This window comes from Thunnus albacares, chromosome 20 (assembly GCF_914725855.1).
Source record: "Thunnus albacares chromosome 20, fThuAlb1.1, whole genome shotgun sequence".
NCBI classification, from domain to species: Eukaryota; Metazoa; Chordata; class Actinopteri; order Scombriformes; family Scombridae; genus Thunnus; species Thunnus albacares.
In genome coordinates, this window is record NC_058125.1 from 11,489,788 (window position 1) to 11,510,124 (window position 20,337).

Sequence of the window (20,337 nt, forward strand, 5' to 3'; positions counted from 1 at the left end):
AATAGATCACAATGCCAGTTTTGTTTCCCTTGTCTTTTTCTGATCAGGTTTTTTTGTGAAGTTTTTGTGAAGTTCCTCTGCTTTGAATCATGTTGGAATTAAAAACGTATCTGTCTCCTTTGGAAGTCTTGACACCAATGTATGCAGTTCTCCTTTCATACATGTAACACACAATAGAACAGGTCACCCCAGTGAAAACATAGCCTACAGATTATTCAACTTTGAAACACATGAGTGTTCAGAGTTTGATTTTGTGTATGCTCAGAAAGATCATTTGTGGTTAAACTGTATCTTCTCTCTTACAGTGCAGTTTCTGGACTCCAAGAACATCTTGGCACTATGGCGCCCTCTCCAGGTAGGTGAGGGATTCTGATCTGATTTGTGGTAAACCTGACTGGGTCATGTCTCATCATGCTCTTTATGTGGAGCCTTGTTTCCACAGAGTAAACCCATCCATATCTTTATGGAGCCTTGTTTCCACAAGTAATATGACTATGTAATAAAAACTGTTGAGGCTCAGTGAAACATACTTGCTAATTAAACAATTTAAGACCCTTAGATAACTTGATTTAGTTCTACCTTACAACTATCAATTATTGTAATTACTGTAATTATTTACAACCAGAATGAAACCTCTCAAGAAATAAATGCATTAATTCCTTTGTGCATTTGATGTGTAGTTTAATTATGTGACAACTGTGTTACAACACAGTAAGTCAGAATAACAACTTTTTCTATGTTAACTATACAGTTTCCACTGGGTATTTTATTCGGTCTATTATGATCCTTCTTATTGTTACTGTCATTAAATTTGTACTGTCTTTTGTCTGTATTGTGCCATTCAGAGCCAAAAGTTTGCACCATTTGAGCTATTTAAATGAGCTCCCCGGTATCAATTCACAACCAAGGCTTAAGTCTGGCCAGCGAGACTGAAAGAAACTGTGTCACCCAATAGCGTGGGCTCCATTGTATCTGTGAAAGGCCTTAGCAGCACTCTGCGTATTGTTTTCTTTAAAGGGGAGTCAGGTTACCTTGACAACCACAGGATGCCTACCCACAGGCCCTGAGACAGAGAAAAGGCACGGCCAGAGAAGGAGGGAAAGAGAGCGAAAAGAGACAAAAAAGGAGGCAAGATACTTTCCAGCCCCAACTTTATTTCCTTTTCTTTTAGTTTGTGTGTTTTCAAAACAGGCCTGATGGTTGCCAGTGGGTTGGGAGGAAGACCCAAGGAGGTGAGGATGTGTGTGTGTATGTGTGTGTGTGTGTGTGTGTGTGTGTGTGTGTGTGTGTGGTTGTCTATGTGCTGGCTTGTTATACGCCGAACTGTTGACATCTCTGTATCTGTCTCACACTGACACACAACAACAGCTTGGTGACAGCAGTTTTGTTATGTATGGATTCATTATTATATTTGTCCGTCTAATGAACATGTTCTGCACAAACACAGAAAGACCACAAGCTGAAGAGCCTTTCATGGCCAGTCATGCTGGCAATAGCATTACTTTGAAATATATTTATGCCTTCACACTTTATTGGTGCAGCTCAAGAGGAAAGTGTGACCTACCATTTACAATTTAAAGTGAAACTATAATAAATCTTTGTTGGTCAAACTCAAATGTAGGAGTGAAAAATTATATAACAATAGTGCAATTATGTTTTTTCCTGCCCAAAACATAACCGTACACTTATTACTAAGCATGTTGTACTTACGTATTTGCAATGTTCTTGTTTTGGCAGTGAGATCCAACGTCTGTAAACAGGGGGCCATGCGCGTTGCACTGCGGCCACGCAGGTAAGAATCAGCATCATTACATCAGTGTCCAGGAAGTAGTAAAAATGTGCAGAAGAAAGTGCAGAACAAGTACTTTTTGCTCTGCATATGCAGCAGAACCTCCTCCTATTTTGTTCTCACCTCAGCAGTATGCACATTTTGACAGCTGATAGGTCTGAGTAAACCTTCACAGTGACTATTAAGTTTGTTGGAAAACATGTACAAGATATGATACGGTAGATATCAGTAGTCTATTTTAACATGATTTCTCCCGTGCAGTTTACAGCTTTTCCATATACCTTCAACCAAATACATGTGATGTGGTGATGAGTGCTCTGACAACTTTGATGAAGTTGAAATGACTTATAGATTAGAATGAAAATAATTTGTCTAGTTCTGAATCTGGAGATTTATAGGCATTTGGAGAGCCCTGAAAATGTTTTTGCATGTACTTGAGCTTGGTCATGTTTTTTTGGATAAGGGTTGGTGGGTTTACTAGCCTGATGAAAGAGAGAGAGAGAGAGAGAAGTGATTGCTCTCTCTGCCCCAGTTAAACTGTAGCTGGGAGCCCATGTGAACAGTGAGCAGACACACGCTATACTGGCACATCACGCTTCAAATATTCATTTTGACACACCAGGGTCCTTACTTGAAGTCATGGAACAATTTAGTTCTCCACATTCTCTCAGTGTTCTCGGTGAAAGGCAGAGTCAAGCTGTATGGTTTTTATTACATCAGATATGCCTTTAAAATCACATCCATGAAGTTCAAAGGAGATTTAACTGGTTTTGTATGACACCGATTATTAAAAAGTGACCTTTTATGTCATTTCAAATATCTTGCCAATGAACATACCAAGCAAATACAAATGTCAGATCTGGAGTTGTTTACTCAGCATATACTGCTGTGTCTGCGCTTATTAAGGAACGGGCATGATCTTCCATTTTCAGGGATTCCTGCAGGGAAGTTCCCTTGGGGTACTTCTGCAGTTGCTACGTGGAAAGATTCTACTTCAACTCATTCAAAAAACTGAAATTATGATTTGATTAAAAATATACCCTACATATTGAGTCAGCTGTAACACCTGAAATTGAGTGCAAGCAAGCAAGCAAGCAAGCAAGCAGGAAAGTCTAATCAGTTAGCTAAAAGTTCAAATAGTGCTAAAAATAATGAGTAAATGGTTAAAATATTCAGTTCCTGCCACTCCAACGTTCTTGTACAAATGTAAACTGACCTAAATGTGAACAGTTAAGTTGTATAAAAAATACTGTAACAATATCCACTTTCATATAATTAATAGTATAAATATACAGTTTGAAATGAATTTAAATGAACACATTTAGAACATGACAGGTGTTGTCATTGGATAGTAGAGTTCATCTGACAGGGCTGTGTTGTACCTCACATGCTGCAGCATTTGAAGAAGAATAAGCATTTCTCTGTCTATTGTGTCCTCTAGTGGTTGCCTGGTGCTCTGTCTGTGCCTGTCTGTGTTCACCCTGCTGCTACAGAGCCTCTGGGTGCCTCTGGAGATGACCAGGGAAGAACCTGCTGGGAGGTCACCTGAAGAACAGGGTAACTCACACACACACAAGGACACACAGAGTTTACTTTAGAGGAAGCCTTTACCTTTTTTTACTATCAAAAAGATAAAACATCCAGATATTCATATATTCACATGAACTGTGCTGGGCAACATTGATTATGAGTATAGTGAATCAAAATAAAATATCCAAAATAAATTAAATTATGAAACAAATTAATCTCACTCAGATGTAATGTCTTCACATTAAGCATTGATTGAGGAGTACATGTGGCAGTACATGTATATTTTGCAGAATTATACTCTTGTATTGTACAAGACCTGGTCCTCCCATTGTTAGATGAAGCTTTGTACACAATTCGCGGTGGGTCCTCCCATGCGTCTAACAGTTGTGGGTTTGCGGCCAAGACATACCCCTGTTCAGTTCAATTGTCTGGCTACACTGTTTCCCTAAAGGAGGGTTTTTAAGGGGGCAGTGGACAAGGTTGTTTGGGCAAAAGCTTTCTTCCTGGTTTACAAGGAAGAGACACATGTTGTCAACAGTCTCCTCCAGAGCCTTTTTTTCATTAAAATCAGCTGTCTTTTATGTGGACCTGATCATGAACATTCTGGAAAGAAACTCAACAAGCTCCACTTGGTGTCTCCACTAATCTGATACAGAAGCTGATTCATGGTACATTAGATTTTTTTTTGGAATTCTCTTAATTCAAAGGAACCCAGTTAACTTCTGAATAATATGAAACTGACTGAACCAATTTATGCATAACATTTAATTCCACAGTTAGTTAAGATACAATCAGACACACAGGTTTAACTAAAGATAGAATGAAAACAAGTAGTGTTTGTGAAAGAGTTGAACAATGTGGTGACCAATCCATCAGTTTCGAAATGTAATCAAAGAAGACGACTTTTTATCCAAACATCCCCATCCATTACTCCTTGAATTCTAGAAAAACAGTTTGTAGCAGACAATGTAATCCGCTGGTGCATCACAGCCACAGACCCACAATTGTTCTGTGCTTTGAGGGACCCACCACAAGTTGTGTACAAATAGCCACCCAGCAATGGTTGTGTTGGAAAAATATACCACATGGGGGAAGCTGTTGGTCAGCACACAGTTAATCCAACTCAAATTCACCAAATGTCATCTTTCTTCACAGTCATTTTGTTGTATTTAATCTTGAGTTTCACCCATATCCTTTAAGTTTGAATTGTTTTTAGAAAATGATTAAACAGAACGATTTGAAAACAGAGTATCATCATTATTCCACCATAATTTTTCTCATGAAAAAGGAATATGTTGTCTCTGACACAGAGGAAATTTATATCAGTAGACTTATTATTGCATTATAATGTGTTATTGTGTTATGAAAACACATAATAAGGAGCTATGTGCTTCATATTTTACTTCTAATTTCCATCATGTGACTGTTATCATCTAGAAATGTGCAGAAACAGCATGACGTGACATGCACATGCCCACCCACACCCACCACACACACACTTTAATAAGCTACACGCACACACACATACACACACGCACCCACACAAACACACACACATACACACTTCTTTACAAGCTTTGGAATGGTTTAGTCACATCTCACACAACTGGCATAAAGTTATTACAGGATTCAGCCTCTTCTTTCCCCCATTCATCTTTCATTGCCTATGAGCCCAAAGGCCCTCAGGGCATACAAGTATTGATATACTGACAGCTGAGCAAACAGAGATGTAGTGACATCACCTGTCTGTGGGATTTTTTTCTAAGTATCACGGGTTTAAGCTTAATCCCCAAGGAGATCCTTATTCTGACCTCAAATCAACCCCACCTCCACCAGCATCTCCCCAACTCACAAAGTTTCAGTCAAGACATCCTTGATCTGCCATCTCAAATAGTTCCTTTTAGCAGACTCCTAAAACTCACATTCACTGTTTTTACAGTTATTCTGTGTCTGGTAACTAGAGCCAGTTAATTCAGGTCAGCCACACTTTACATTGGATGGCCTATCTGAGCACACATAAGAGGTAGAGGATTCACATTTTAACATGGTTTGTTAGCAAACAATAATAATATATAGTCACTGTAACCTATATTTGTATCCTGCTAGTAAGATGTACTGTATGTTTTTGACAGAGGGTCTTATAAATGTTGGAGGTAGTTTTCTCCCACCAAGGGGTTCCATGATAAATCTGAGGGGTAAAAAGATGATTCAAGGACCCAATTATGTTTTATTTTTTCAGAACTTTCTGTAATTGTTGCTTTATTTCCCCTATATCTCCTACAAGTCTCTAAAAAGTCTAAACAGTTGGGAACCATTGGGTTAAGATATGCACAACAATGACCACAATCACTATAAATGTGAGGTTTGTGAATAGCTTCACCACGTTTTCAAGTACATACTGACATGACCTGAAATTGACTGTTCCACAGCATATGAGATCAGCAATTTGAGATTAGCATCAACTTCAACCTTTATGGTGTCCAAGTAAACATTCACAAAATCTTTGCATACAGCATGTCTACATGAATGTGTGTGTGTTTCTCCTCTCTGTAACCATAAATCAATGTGACTGCAAATCTTCACAAATGTTTGGTAGTCAGAAATGATGACTCAACATCTTTATCTGTCATAAAATTGTCCTTTTGGAAAATTCACCTCTGTTAAAATGATTAGATGCCATTACCTCATACAATGAATATGGAAAATACACACAGCCATAATCGCTGAATCATTTCCTGCAGATCAAGTTAAGAAAATAGCATTACATAACAGGGCTGTTTTCATGATAAATGGAACAAAATTTGTTTCCTAAAGACAAAGTGGCTCTGTCATAATGCAATAATACACTGTTAAGTACACAAATGTTTTGATGTTTGATACTGTACGTGCATGACCTACTGTGTGGTGTATACTATTGCCATAGGGCAGCGAGGTCTTGGCTTTCGTAGGCTGGCTCTTCGCTTGGAGGCTTTGAATACTCAGGTGCAGAGGCTGAGCAGAGAGATAGATGCCACCAAGATGACCAGAGATGACCTCAGCCTGCTACTGCAGAGGTATTCAACATCTACTGTCTTCACATATAAACAGAATCCATTCACCACCTGCTGGATCGCAGTATAATACAATTGCAGATGCAGTACGACTCAGTGTTCCTCTGTATTCCTTTGGTATGCATACAGTACAGTGGTCTCATGTGGACTCCTGTTTGTTTCCCAGCTTTAGACAGGACCAGCAAGGCTTGGCCCACTTGGTAGAGAGGGAGCTGAAGAGAGTGTCCCATAGACTTGACCAGCTCAGCCGTCATCACCACCATCACCATCAGTCTCAAACAACTCCACCACATGATAACCACAGACTACACACAGGTAATTGTGAATGAATTGTGTACAGGGAGTGGATACATCATATGAGAGTAAATAATAAGTATGTAACTGTTGTATCCAATCTTATCATAATAAAAATGTTTAGGATTTTAAAGTTGTATTGGATAAGTGTGCACGTTTCTGACTTATTAGTTCAGAAAAATCTTAACTTTAATACCCAGAAATGCCAGTGAACTGCTCTAAACTAGCAACCTTGATGCTGTGTGATATGAGGGACACTTAAAGGATGAGCCAGGCAAAAGATCTGCCAGTATGAACACTTTTATCTTGAGTGTATAGGACACAGTTTGTGTCAGAATTTGATTTCATCGGATAGGGAGAATCTATAGACTTCAAATCAGTGTGACTTGGCACCCATGATGAGATTTAGACAAATCAGACAGGTGTATTATGCTATTAAATAAAAAATCTTGCTTATTTAAGCTTTAATTTTTCTATGCACATTACTAAATACAACTCGCTCTCCAAGATAAATCAGAGATTTTAGGGTTTGTTCCAGTAATAACATGCTTTAACGTTCTGGCTACACCAAATAAATACACTCTCTCGTCCCTGCTTGTTGCCAGCTTCAATAATTGGCCAATTGCAAGCTTCTCTGTGGTTGCCTGCAGTGGTAGTGTGATACTCCGAGCCAAATGCACGGTTCATAGCCTCAATAGAGGTTAACCACACAGTGAAATTAACAAGCTGTGATAATGGAGGGTGTGAATGGGGGGGTTAAAGGGCAGAGTGTGCAGGTGGTTATGGGGGATGAAGTCCTTGAATAGAAGTTTAACAAGTCTCACAGAGCCAGAGCTGATGTACTGGCCGCGGGAAGAAAAAAAGTTTACATCTACACAATGACCCTCCTGAGAGGTGTCAGGTGAGAATCAGGTTACACAGCCTGGTGGGCACACGAGGAGTTTGTGTGTCTGTGTGTGTTGGCGGTGGGGATGAGTGTGCGCACCCTCACCTCCCTATTTGAACAAGTGAATTCATAAAACTTGGGCCACCACACCGTGCATACGTGAGGATACACTCTCGTCGACATGCACACAAACACACACTTCTCTAACCAGCTCTCTAGCCCCTCACCCTGTCCCTCTCCCATTACCTCACACCCATAAAGTACAACTGAATTACCCAGGAGTCCTTTCACCGACTTGTCTACTCATACTCTTGTTTTTGCAGGGGGAGCACTTTTTTTTCTCTGCTGTACTCCTACAGCGTATCACTGTTTTTTGGTTTTCACACCTATAAGTTTTCTTATCTTTTTTTTCCTCTCTTTTACTTTTTACTAGGCTGTTTTACACAGTTAAGGACTGTGTATTTTGGCAAGAGCAAGCATTGTAAAAGAGCCTGTTTGGTAGGAGGCAGGTGGGTCAGGTGTGTGAGTGTGTGTGTGTTCATTCCAGTTGATTGACATTGGCTAGAGATGGTGGGGGGGGGGGGTTACGGGAAAGGGCCTCTGAGAACACATTGCCTCTACTCTAATGCCTCTTACATGCATGGTAGCACTGTGCATCGTGCTGATGGCTGCTGTTCATTATCCACATTTCAGTTGAGAGGCTGTATATCAAAGTTATTATCCACTGTTCTTCATTACCCACAGTGAGTTAACTCCACAATGTACTTTTTGTTACCAAAGCCTGGTCTGTGGAATAATGATGCATTCAAAATGGCCTCATAAAGAAAAACTGTATGACGGCTGATATCTTACCCACAGGGCCCAATGAGAAGTGTGAGGTGCCAATTGATCCTGCATATCCGGTGTGTGCGGAGAAAGTGGAGGTGAGAAAGTGGAAATATATTGGGTTGCTTGAACTTCATGGTTGTATTATAATGCATACCTTAATTTAAACTTTTAAGTAACATTTTTGGGCCCAAATATTTGAGCACATCTGAGCTTGGCATGGAAATAACATTTTGAGATAATAAGGGTATATATCCACTAGTGCATAACAGCCCTGCTAGGCAAGGCACTCAACCACCAACAGCTGATGTAGAGCTACTCAGTATCTAGTGATAGAATACTAATTGTGTTGTGAAGAGCTCTGATGCTTTTCAACATTTTGGGAAATGTTTATTATTCTCTTTCTTGCTAGGATATAAATGAAAAATTGATGCCACTCTCACATCTGTACAATAAATATTGTATTGATTGTAACAGTTTCTGCAGGCCCGTTGGCAGTCAGACCCCTGCTATACCTTTTATGGAGTGGATGGCACCACCTGCTCCATACTGACTTATCTCAGCCAAATAGAAGACTTTTGTCCTCCTCCTCTTGGAGGGAACCACTCTACACCACCATGGCACCAGAAACCTCAGTCCTATACAGAGAAGGTATCTTTACAACAGGTCTATGTCTTTGTGTAGTATTGTTGTATGGATATATGTATAATTAAATTAACAATCAAGTGAAAAGAAGCTACATTTCACAACAATTGATACATGATCACATCTCTAGCAAAATTAAATTCCACATTATTTCTATCCGGCTTACAAACTTACACTGTGTTTCATACTATGATTGTACACAGGCTGAGATACGTACAACTCTGAGCCCACTTTATGAGGCCATCAGCAACAACAGCAGTCCTGCAATAAGATTCATCCGGTCCAGAGTGGAAAGGATGTCTGAACGGTGGATACATGCTGGTCTGAGGATGAGGCAGAGCAGCAACAAGACAGTTTCATCCCAGATGAGGGTATAACCAGCAGATCAACTCTGACTAAGCATCATCAAGTTTATTTTTCTGGATTTTCAAGGAAATGGTTAAAATGACAATATTCACAAGAACATATTTTTAGATTTCAAGATTTTTCTGTTTATGTGTTTTTTTTAGGGTGATACTATCTAAATACTAAACATTAAAATTTTAGTATTACATGTTCAGGGTCTCTTGATATTTAAATTTCACAACCTTAATGAATATAGTTTATTATATTGTACTTTTTAGAACTTGCTATCATAGTGTACAGAGCCTTGAACTTAAGAAATCAAAGACAGTACAGAAATGACAACACACTCCTCTTTATATCTGCTGTGTTTAACTGCCTACATCCTAAAAAGATGGATTTTGGACTTTTATAACCTCAAAACCTCTAGGTGCTGCTTTATCCCGGTGCTCTGTCTGGGAGTGTTGGCCAGCATTTTCAAGCCATGGTGGAGAGAGGGGGTCCTCTAGGGGAGCTGGTCCAGTGGGCTGACCTCAGTGCGTGTCTGACCATCCTGGGCCACAACCTGACCCTCAGCACCTCGCAGCAACACCTCCACAGGTTGGCACCACTGTTGAATACCGCTAGTTGATTGGATTAAAAAATATATATGTTTGTTTGGAGGTTACTTTTTTGTATAGATGCAAAAGTATTTTAGTAGTTAATTGGATAACTTGAATTGGATAACTTCATATGTAACAACCTGGCTGGTCTGTGATTACTTTATACAAAAGGGACAAGAAAGGCAAAAGAACAAAGCTGAAAGATGCTCAAAAATGGTGACTGGTGACCTTTCTTGAACCTGACATGTGTTTGTTGTGGTTGTTCCAGCTTGATAGGTGCTGCTCCAGGCCGAGGCAGTTGTCCGATCCAGAGGCCCCTGACTTTTGATGTCGTCTATACTGACTACCATGGCCTTGCTCACCTCCAAGCAGCCATGGGGCTGGCTTTCCTGCATTACCAGTGCGCCCACAAATTTCTAAATACACATTTATTTCTTCCAGTATAACATGACTTCTCCCATTCTATTAAAGATAGAAAAACATTTCCTTTATGTTTACAAGGTTTTAGAAATTCCACTGCAAGTTTGTTTCCTGGGCTTTGGGGTTAAAGCCAGAGATGTATATAACTTACTTAAGTGTATTAACGTAGAACAATCTCACCATGTAGAAAGAGGGATAAAAGGTGTTAATTTTGCTCTCTACTTCTATGGCCATATTTACCACTTAGGCCCTTGTAAGATTTTAAATATACAAGATCAGCAGAACATATAATCATTGTTAAATTGCAATAATATATAAGACGATTTTATCACAAGCATTTTTTAAAATCATTCTAGGTGTCGCTTCAGAATCCTGGACTCATTTGGCACTGAACCAGCTTTTAATTTGGGAAGTTATGCACGGATCCATGGATATAAAACACTGTGGGGCAGCTGGGGTCTCCAGCCTCTGCAGTACATGACCATGTTCCGTAAGTCTGTGTGTGTGTGTGTGTGTGTGTGTGTGTGTGTGTGTGTGTGTGTATGTGTTTGTGCATACATTTTATGCTGGCAATAATGGCATCATGGAATTTGTTTATGACTGACTCTTTGAAGTACAATATATTGATTCAGACTTTTTGGAGACAATCTCTCTCTCTCTCTTTATATATATATATATATATATATATATATATATATATATGTATACACACACGCATATAAATGTGTGTGTTACACGCATAGTTATATCTTGCTGCCGCAGCACTGATCCTTCACATACGCCCCACTAGGCATCCTCACAGAGAAAGAGGATTAATAGCTGAGGTTAAATAAACTTGGTGCCCAGGCAGAGCTTTCATTCCAACACCTCTCCCTGTCTTCTTTCCCACCCTGCTGGAAGATGGAGACAAGCTGGACGCACTGGGCCGAGAGCCACTCTTCATCCTTCAGCCTGGAACATGTTTATTTGTCCTGCTGAGGAGGAGAGAGAGCAATAGCTGTTAGCTGATGGTGGGGAAAGGACAGAAAGCAGGGAAGAAAGCAAAACAGCAACAAGAAAAAGGACACAGGAAGAAGAAATAAATAAAAGAGGAGCTTGAGAAAGGAGTGGATGGCTGCTTCTGTTTTGCAAAGGCGGAGAGGAAGATTGTTGACTGAAGGATTGCATTAAACAGACAAGCAGACAAAGCAGAACAGTAAACAGGCAGTGAGAACAGTGAGAACAAGAAACTCACAGCTTTTCTTCAAACCCCCACATGCTGCATGCTCCATGATCTTGATCATATCAGTGTGTTGTTGCATATCTTTGCTAATCTGATGACTGTGTTAAGCAGTGAACCTACACAGGTGTTTAAGACAAGTGGGAACAAATGGAGCAAAAGGGGCCAGGAGGAAATTCTGTGCTGCTGTAGGGTGAATAAAAGGAGATATAGTCTTATAGTCTTTCAAAGACAGGAGAGAAAGACACACACACACACATGTATATATATATATATATATATAGATATATGTATGTACAAATGTTGTAGAATTAAAATTGATGCTTTCACGCACACACCTTTGCTAGCACATTCCTGCATCTCTTAGGTAAATACTCATCCCTCACACCTTCCTCAGTGAGTCGGAGGGCAGCAAGGTGGCAGCTGCCTATCCAAACAGTCAGAGGTGAACCTTTCATATATGTAGAGTTTTCATTTCCTTTAGCAGATGATTTATATTGCACCACATGTTTTTACTCTCTCACAGAATTTTAATCTTTACTGTTATTCACCTACAGTCTTGGTCTGTGTTGTCAGCAATGCCTGTCCAAAAGTACTTTTTTCTGATCCTCTGATCACATTTTCCACTCTCAGTGTCTTTTTTGCCTTGTCTTCAAACATGTGGTTAATTTAAGACACTTTTAAGTTTTTAACATATAAAGTAGATCAGACTACTTACTGTAAAAAGCAGCATATAGACATGCACATTCTTAGAGACACTTTAATTTATTCTCAAAACTCTGAATAAAGCTTAAAGGTTTTTTTTTAGATTCAAAAAAATGTTTTATTTTTACATTTAAAAAAAAAGTGCAAAAAAAATGTTGCATTTGTGGGAGCAAATGCCAAGACACATTCTTTGTCTGCTGCATACTTGGCTGATAAACAGATTCTGATTATGAAGTTCCAGCACTGACTGCTTCTTGTCCTTGTATATATTCTTTATTTCAGAGTTTCCTTGTAAAAATGGAAATTTCATGATGGGGAATTTGAATATTGTATGCAAGCTGATCTGAAACTAAATCACTGTTATTCATAATTTATACTGTTACTTATGTTCTGTTGTTTCTAGCTCATACTCCTGATAACTCCTTCCTGGGCTTTGTAAGTGAGGAGGCAGCAAGGGCAGAGGTGAGGGAGGAGGAGCTGGAGTCAGACACCTACAGGAAAGACAAGATAGCAGTTGTCTATGGTAAACAGGACTACATGTGGCAGGTAATGATCATGGTATTTGGCTTGATTATAAAGAAAATGACCATTTGCTTCACTATCATTTCACAAGATTGTCAAACAGCTTGGTCTTGTCATGGTCTTGCTGTTCACCGTTGCCCTTCCTTTGTTCTTTCCCTTACCTTTCTCTGTGTTTTTCTATGTGCTCTGTCTCCTGCCTGTGTCTGTTTCTGTGTGCGTATATACCAGGGTAAATCAGAGTATGTGGAGGTGATCAGTGAAGAGCTGGAGACCCATGCCACAGTCTACCAGCCTGAAGGACACGCTTCTAATTTGCCCAGCTTTATCAGAAACCACGGCCTGCTGACTCAGGAACACTTCCTACAACTTCTCCGCAGAGCCAAGGTCAGATAAGAGCTGAGCTCAGAATAAAGCTATGAAACCAGAGAGGATTGGGAATTTTGGCCCCACATGGATCACTGTCATTATATTCTTATCTTGCCTTGTTTATGGTTAATGACAGATCCTCAATTTTAGTACAAAATGACGTCTACTCTGCTCCCCTCTCAGGTGTTTGTAGGTCTTGGTTTCCCCTATGAGGGTCCAGCTCCCATTGAGGCAATAGCTCTGGGCTGCATCTTCCTCCAGCCACGATTTGACCCACCACACTCCCCAGACAATAATGACTTCTACAAAGGCAAGCCCACCACAAGACAGGTAGGTAACCTCTCCAGTTGAAAAAAAAAATAGTGTACATCCATATTTAGATCTAAATACAGTAAAAAACTGGATTACAGATCTCCTCTCAGCACCCATATGCTGAAGAATTCATCAGTAAACCCCACGTGTGGACTGTGGACATGACCAACAGGACAGATGTACGGGAAGCAGTCAAAGCTATTCTACGCACAGAGGTAGGTCCCAGAGTACGAGTATAAAGTTACTATTTAAACTGTATATTCAGAACATATATGTAGACACACACCTTGTAATCCCTAAATATAAGTTGCAGTAGCACTGAATGACTTGCACTGAAGTGTTTGTGTATGTTTGTGCAGGTGAAGCCTTTCACTCCCAGAGAGTTCACATGTGAGGGAATGCTGGAGCGGGTTCATGGTTATATCACTCACCAGGTATGGGGTTGTAGCCATGTAGGATAAAGCTCGCTCAGTCATTTTTGTAGAGCTGCTAAACGAAGTGAAAGTTTTTGTGAGATGTGATAAACTGAATATTGCTTCTATTCTAAGGTTTTTATTCCTTTTGCTGTAGGCTCAGTTCAAACTCCCATAAATTTCTCTCTCCCTGAAAACTTAAATCACTCTAGAATTTCTGCAGTAAGTCTGTCCCTACATGGCCACCAGAAAGTACTCTAAGGGCGCACCTGGGTCCTCTGGGTCAGTCGTGTGTGAGTGTGTGTCGACACTCCTCTCTCGTGTGTGAGCCTGCTCTGTTTCACCACCTCAACAGCCCTGCCGCGTTCACTAGGTGAGAGATTAGGAGATACATACTGCAGAAACACACTGTACAGATGATTGATGCACCATAGTGTAAATACACTACTCACTCTCTCCCATTTTGTAGGCTCGGGCTGGGTTGTTCCAGCATGGTACAGGAAGTCAACCACCTGTTTCCTTCCTACAGCCCTTGGGGTCGGCGATGTGGCCTTCAGCAGGAACCACTGCTGTTCAGTTGTGCCGGTTCTGACCCTTCCCACCGCAGACTGTGTCCCTGCAGAGCTCACCTACCTGGACAGGTGGCACTGCATCCTGACATCCTCTAACAACACGGTGAAAGGACTCAGGGAATAGCACGGAGAAAAGAGGAAAAAGCTAATATGATGAAGACAGCACCAAAGAACCATCTGCAATGCTTAATGTAGAGTTAAAGTGATCTCAACCAAAGAAAGCAAGCTGTCCTGCCAACACTATTGAAAGGTTTGTGGTCTCATAGAGAGGCTGAGGGACTGCATTTTATTATGATGCACACATAATTAAAAATAAATAATTTTCAGTGCTCCGGTAATCTGAAGGAATTATCTCAGTCAGCAACCCTAGCATTTAGGTTTCATAACAATTTCGGAGTTATGAATTTATCATGAACAGATCAGAAGATATTGCTGCTCGTCCCTTAGGCATCCAACATTGCATTAAAAAAATAATATGAGAGAGGCCGTGCCAAATGGTTAAAGTTGTTCTGCAAAATTTCTATTGCTAGATTTGTCTGACTCAACTGGTTGGCCCAAGACTTTGTTGTGTTTTTTTTTCTAATGACAGTCATTACTCAGGAACCAAAAATGAATGATTGTCATATCATAAGTACTTGAATATTGAAGGATGAAGAATTCAAGGCCTCGTGTCTCATGGTGCCTAACTAAATCCCTGTTGTTGTTGTTGTTGTTGTAGCTTTTCCTTGATCCCTTGAGCAAATTGTCTCTAAATGAAGGCAAAAACCACTTTAGGGAAAATAGGTGTTTAGGTGCATTTGAATAAATATATTCCAGCTTTGAGAAGAGACACCAATGTAATCCATGTAATGGCCATGTATGCTAAACTTCTTTTCACTTCCTCCAGATCACACACAGTACAATGCACTTCAATATTTTTCGCTTACAGTAATGTATCACACTGGTCAGTATTGCATGGGATTACTACCCATGTAACCCCTCAATGCATTGCTGGCTGCAAATATTAGCCTGGGCCTCGGAGGAGAGAGGGTGACAGCCTAAGTGATGAGGCTCATTATCTGAGTGAATCATGGATAACCTCTGGATGCCTTTTGGAGGTCACAGCCATATGACCATGATTATACTGTCATATAAACCATTGGTTCCCAACCGTCTTTGACTTAGGAAACCCCCTCAGCTCTGTTTAAATCCATACCCCCCACCAGTAAAGGCAGGATCACATTGTTTGTCTTTCAAACACATATTTTGCGTCATTTAGACCGGGAAAAAGTCACTGAAGGCAGGATTAATTATGTTTTCTTGAGTTATTTTACTAGAAATTACACCTTAAAATGATTTTGAACGCATAACAGATGACTCATTTTGCCCAGAGTTCTTGCATTTGCGCCAATATTATTCCTTGACTGCCTCATGACCTACAGATCTGTAGCGCTCCCACCCCACCCACCCAAGGGTATTTTGCACCCCTGGTTGATATGAACAAACATGGAAACTTTACATACAGTATGTACAGTGATTTGGCATGACACACTCTTAATGAGAGAGTTATAGAGGCCCTATGCTTGAACATTTCCATTTCAGAAGCCTCAAAAGGTCACACAGGCTTATCCCGTCATCCCTGCCTGCAAAACAGCTTGTGAAAGAAACAAATGATAACAACCAAGGGCTAAACTACAGCCCATAATCAGTGTTAAGTGATGGGGTGCTGGACTTACATAGTGCAGCTGTTAGTAAAGATGGCTCCAACAATGGCAACAAGCTGCTATTTTGAACTGGATCGATGTGAGGTTCTTCTTGGAAATGACGCACTCATGAATGTTAATTGGCAGAGAAGGAGACCTTTTCCGCCCCGATACACTCCATGTGACCAGAACATATTGTCACTCAGGGATCAGACTATTCAGGGGTGCAACGATAGGATTGGTTGTCAATATGATTGACTGGTAAATGGCTGAGAAACGGTCCATGAAAACAACATTTGTGATGACTCTGGTGGATTCTGGTGAATTCATTTGGCCTTGTCAAATGTGACTTTTTCTTAATTAGCTGGACGATGATGGAAATGAACTTGTGTTTATGTCAGGAGGCTGTTTGGAATAAAAGAAAATAAAAGTTGCTTTTGACTCAGAGGGACGTCTCTGAAACAAAGTTTTAGAAAAGTGATGTCACATTTCTGGATGAGTCATGTTAATACATATCATTTACATGTGTTATGGCATATAAAAGCTGTCACTCACCTCCCAGGGGGCTGATAGCAGAGGGTTCAAACTACGGGTTCAAAAACACCTCAGCGTATATATGTTTCTATATAAAGCATAAATGTGGACAAAGGTTTTAGTGTTCCATATGACTGCCTGCTGACCTCATGCTGACTAGGTCTATGCAAAAAACATATATATATTTTTTAAACCTATTTGATGTGATATGCAGTATGGTATGCCTTGACATCTGGATAATCTAATTTTAGTCATCAATGTTGTATGGTAAGTGCTGAAAATCAGTTTTATGCCTACAGAAGAACTTCAAGGCTCAAGATGAGTAGTTTAACCGCCTTGATTCATTACACTCCTCATTTTAATTCAAATAACCACAAACTATGTTTAATGTTGTTAGAGCTTGACAGTGTTTATTACAGTGAGGATTTCCCAGCTCGGAATCTGTGTAAATGTTTCTATGCTATGTTTGATATCTATTCATAACGTTCATAATCGCAATTAAATGAAAACAAAACTGAGAGTCTACAGTCATGCTAGCGGCTCTGTGAGGCTGTGCTTGGACAACTTGGACACCGTTTTAGTTTAACATGTTAGAATGCTAACTTTTGGTAATTAGCACTGAACACAAACAACAGCTGAGGCTCATTAGAATGTATTTAGTTTTGCAGGTATTTGGTCATAAACCAAAGTATTGGAGAAATAACATTTCTAACAAATGAAAATGCTCAAGAAGAAATTAAAGGAAAAGTTATTGCCAAGGTTATTACAAGTCATCCTGACTTATCTAATAGCAATCCATCCAATAGATGTCGATAACTCATAACCACAAATATGAACCTCATGGTGGTTCTAGAGGAAAAGTCAGTGGATCCCCAAAGTCAGTAGGAGTCCTTTTCTGGGGGCCATGAATGCCTGTGCATAATATCATGCCAATCCATCTGTTAGTTGTTGAGACACTTCACTCTGGACCAAAAATACTGTCAAATGGGATCTTTTTGGTTTGAAAGGGCAGTCATATACTGTAAGTGCTTGACCATGTATTTGACTCTGTACTTGCATGTGCCTGCTGCATGCCACCTCTGCACCTTGAAATAACAATTAGACGGTTAGAAAATAAGGCATGATTGATGGGGGAGGAAAAAATAAAAACCCCAAGAGAAACCCAGAGAGGAAACATGAACCTGTGTCAGGGTCAGCCAGACATCATGGAATGTTCATGCTCCAGTAGAGGTTCAATAATGTTTATCTGAGTGCTTTTTAATTTTACATGAGAGACAGGAACTCTTTTAGTCACATAGGGACTCTTTCTCCTTTACCTTTTAACAGTGGAATGCAGTGGCAAACTCAAACTTCACTGCCAAGAAAAATGAGAGATCTTATAGAAGAACGTAACACAGGAGAGTTTCACTTACATTCAAACTTTCAACCCATGCCATGTCAGTCTTTTTGTATGACAGATAAAGATTTATTCAGAGAAACTTTATAGAGAATTGAAATAGCTAGAAATTTTTCAGACTTCACTGTCATGTCACATACATAACTAATTTATTAGATGGGGAAGACATAGCATACATTAGGATTAAGTTTATATTCAGTCTAATATTATTTCATTGTATATTGCATTGTATCAGGGCTCAAGATCAACTTCAATTTACATAATTAGAGGGATATCGCAGACATAACTCTTCCATCTTTGTTTCTGATAGTTTCTGGAGAGTGTTGTGACCTCCAATATTTGTATTTGTGTTTATATGACTGTGTACTATCAATCAAACACTGTTTATACTGGGTCAAATGTTTCCTAATGTACATGTGGTGTCCAGTCAAACAGCACTTCAGATTGAAAACATGCTCTTTCTTTCTGTCAGTTTATATGGTCTCCTCCTGCCTACTTGTTACTCTTTTCTCATTACTCTTGTCTCCCATTTTTTCTATTTTTATCCATGCTATATTGAGATGATGTGATAATCAACAGCAACATGATCCAGACTTAATCAAGTTACCGATTTAAGAGTTCATTGAGTAAACATGTTTAAATAGCTATAGCTGCAGATAGGTGAGAAATTGTGATTAATTGGCTACAATGAAGGAATATTATAAGGAACCTGCTAGTTTAGTTCACTGCATTTCATTGGATTATCACCTGATTATTTACTTACCTCAACATTTACTTCTATATATGGCATGCACAACTGAAATTTGTTCATTTTATGGCCAATCTTTCCCCTGCTCTTCAGAAACCTCTACCTCTCTGAAGCTTTTTTGATTTGCAACAGCAAGTAGTACCCTAAAGGGGGCAGTATGGTCAAACAAAACCAGCAAGCATTGGATTAAGTCACAGCATACCAATTAAAATTTTAGCACCCTACTAAAAGAGTGACAGAGATGAAAACACATGGAGATGAAAACAAAAAAACAGCAAAGAGATGTCTGCATGTTGGAAAAGAAAGAGATAGAGGGTAAGAGAAAGAAATGCTGAAGTACTATAGATGTGTTAGGACAAATGGAGAGTCTTCTCTACAGGTAGCTCTCTGTCTATTCAACCCAACACACTTGCAAAAGAAGGCAGGGAAGAGAGCGGCTTAACTACCATAAGAAAGCAGCTGCTTTTATTGAAACCTGTTATTGGCGTGCCAAGATTACACTGAACAACAACAACCCTCCTCCCTGGAAGCCAATAAAATGCGGACAACAAACACTTGGCTTGCCTACAGCGCTGTTAGAAGCCACAGAGGTTGGCCTTAATGATACTTGGTAACTATTACAGACTATTAAACTGAATGAATAAAAGAGGAAAAGAACGAGAGTGCGAGAGGGGGAGAGGAGCAAACAGTGATTCGTTCAGAAGTTGTTTCCAGACATTATGTAGGTAGCTGACTCATTGTTGGACAACCTCAAAGAGATGCACTGCTTTGCTGTGTGTGGACTGTGGAAGTCGGTTCAGTCGTTGAAAGGAAAAAGTGTGTTTTCTAGAGATGAGATAGATAAAATTGCAAAAGTTCTCTCTGGCTGATGTGCTGTTACATCCATCAGCAACACAGACACTACAGGCCAAAGAGCTGTTGTATATGCTTGAATGGTTGGGGCATGGCACAGGCTTTTCCGTGATTTTCCCCAAACGTCTCATGTCAGTATTCCAGCGATCTCGTCACACCTGAGTAACTCTGAGGCAGTCTTGATCCGGTCCACCTCTCTTGTGCCTCTGAATGTGCGTGTGTTAATTCCATTGTCTCTATGTATGTATTCAACTGAAAGCATTTTGTGACCCCTGGGGGACAGTGGAGGTCATCAGAGCAGACCAAGAACAGTCACCACGAGATAAAATATGACAAAAAAATAAATTCAGAAATTCCTAGAAAAACATGATGGTTTTGGTCACCAGATTTTTTTTAAAAAGTGCAAAAAAAACCTCAATGATTCTGCAGGTTCCATTTGTAGAAATTTTCTCTCATATTGCAAAGAGAGCTCAGACAAAAACTGAATTCTTAATGTGTCATTTTGTGCTGAACTAGTGTTTCTAAAATTCTCCAGACCCCTAATTCCCAAACTCTTTCTCTCCATTTCTCCCTCTTAGCACACAGGCTACAGAGGGGAAAGTTGTGAAGAAACACAGAGCTACTAGCTAACGC

General features: G+C 39.8%; 1 protein-coding gene across 1 annotated transcript; it reads left to right on the forward strand.

Moving 5' to 3' along the window:
- The first annotated feature begins 1,741 nt into the window (after positions 1-1,741).
- LOC122971310 (alpha-1,6-mannosylglycoprotein 6-beta-N-acetylglucosaminyltransferase B-like) lies at positions 1,742-16,741 on the forward strand. The gene is made up of 17 exons (XM_044337898.1): positions 1,742-1,792; positions 3,231-3,346; positions 6,243-6,372; positions 6,536-6,660; positions 8,402-8,472; positions 8,852-9,025; positions 9,223-9,390; positions 9,792-9,961; positions 10,232-10,363; positions 10,740-10,873; positions 12,711-12,853; positions 13,058-13,213; positions 13,379-13,525; positions 13,606-13,722; positions 13,867-13,941; positions 14,133-14,293; positions 14,390-16,741. Exons 1-17 carry the CDS (start codon positions 1,767-1,769, stop codon positions 14,586-14,588), a joined length of 2,244 nt encoding a protein of 747 aa, XP_044193833.1. The 5' UTR covers positions 1,742-1,766; the 3' UTR covers positions 14,589-16,741.
- The last annotated feature ends 3,596 nt before the right edge of the window (positions 16,742-20,337 follow it).

What these genes read in the sequence shown, in the direction of transcription:
- LOC122971310 (XM_044337898.1), top strand. Translation starts at nt 1,767, where the DNA reads ATGCGCGTTGCACTGCGGCCACGCAG. An exon ending in CTCAGCCTGCTACTGCAGAG is followed by an intron (nt 6,373 to 6,535) that starts GTATTCAACATC and finishes TTTGTTTCCCAG; the next exon opens with CTTTAGACAGGACCAGCAAG. An exon ending in TCGCAGCAACACCTCCACAG is followed by an intron (nt 9,962 to 10,231) that starts GTTGGCACCACT and finishes TGGTTGTTCCAG; the next exon opens with CTTGATAGGTGCTGCTCCAG.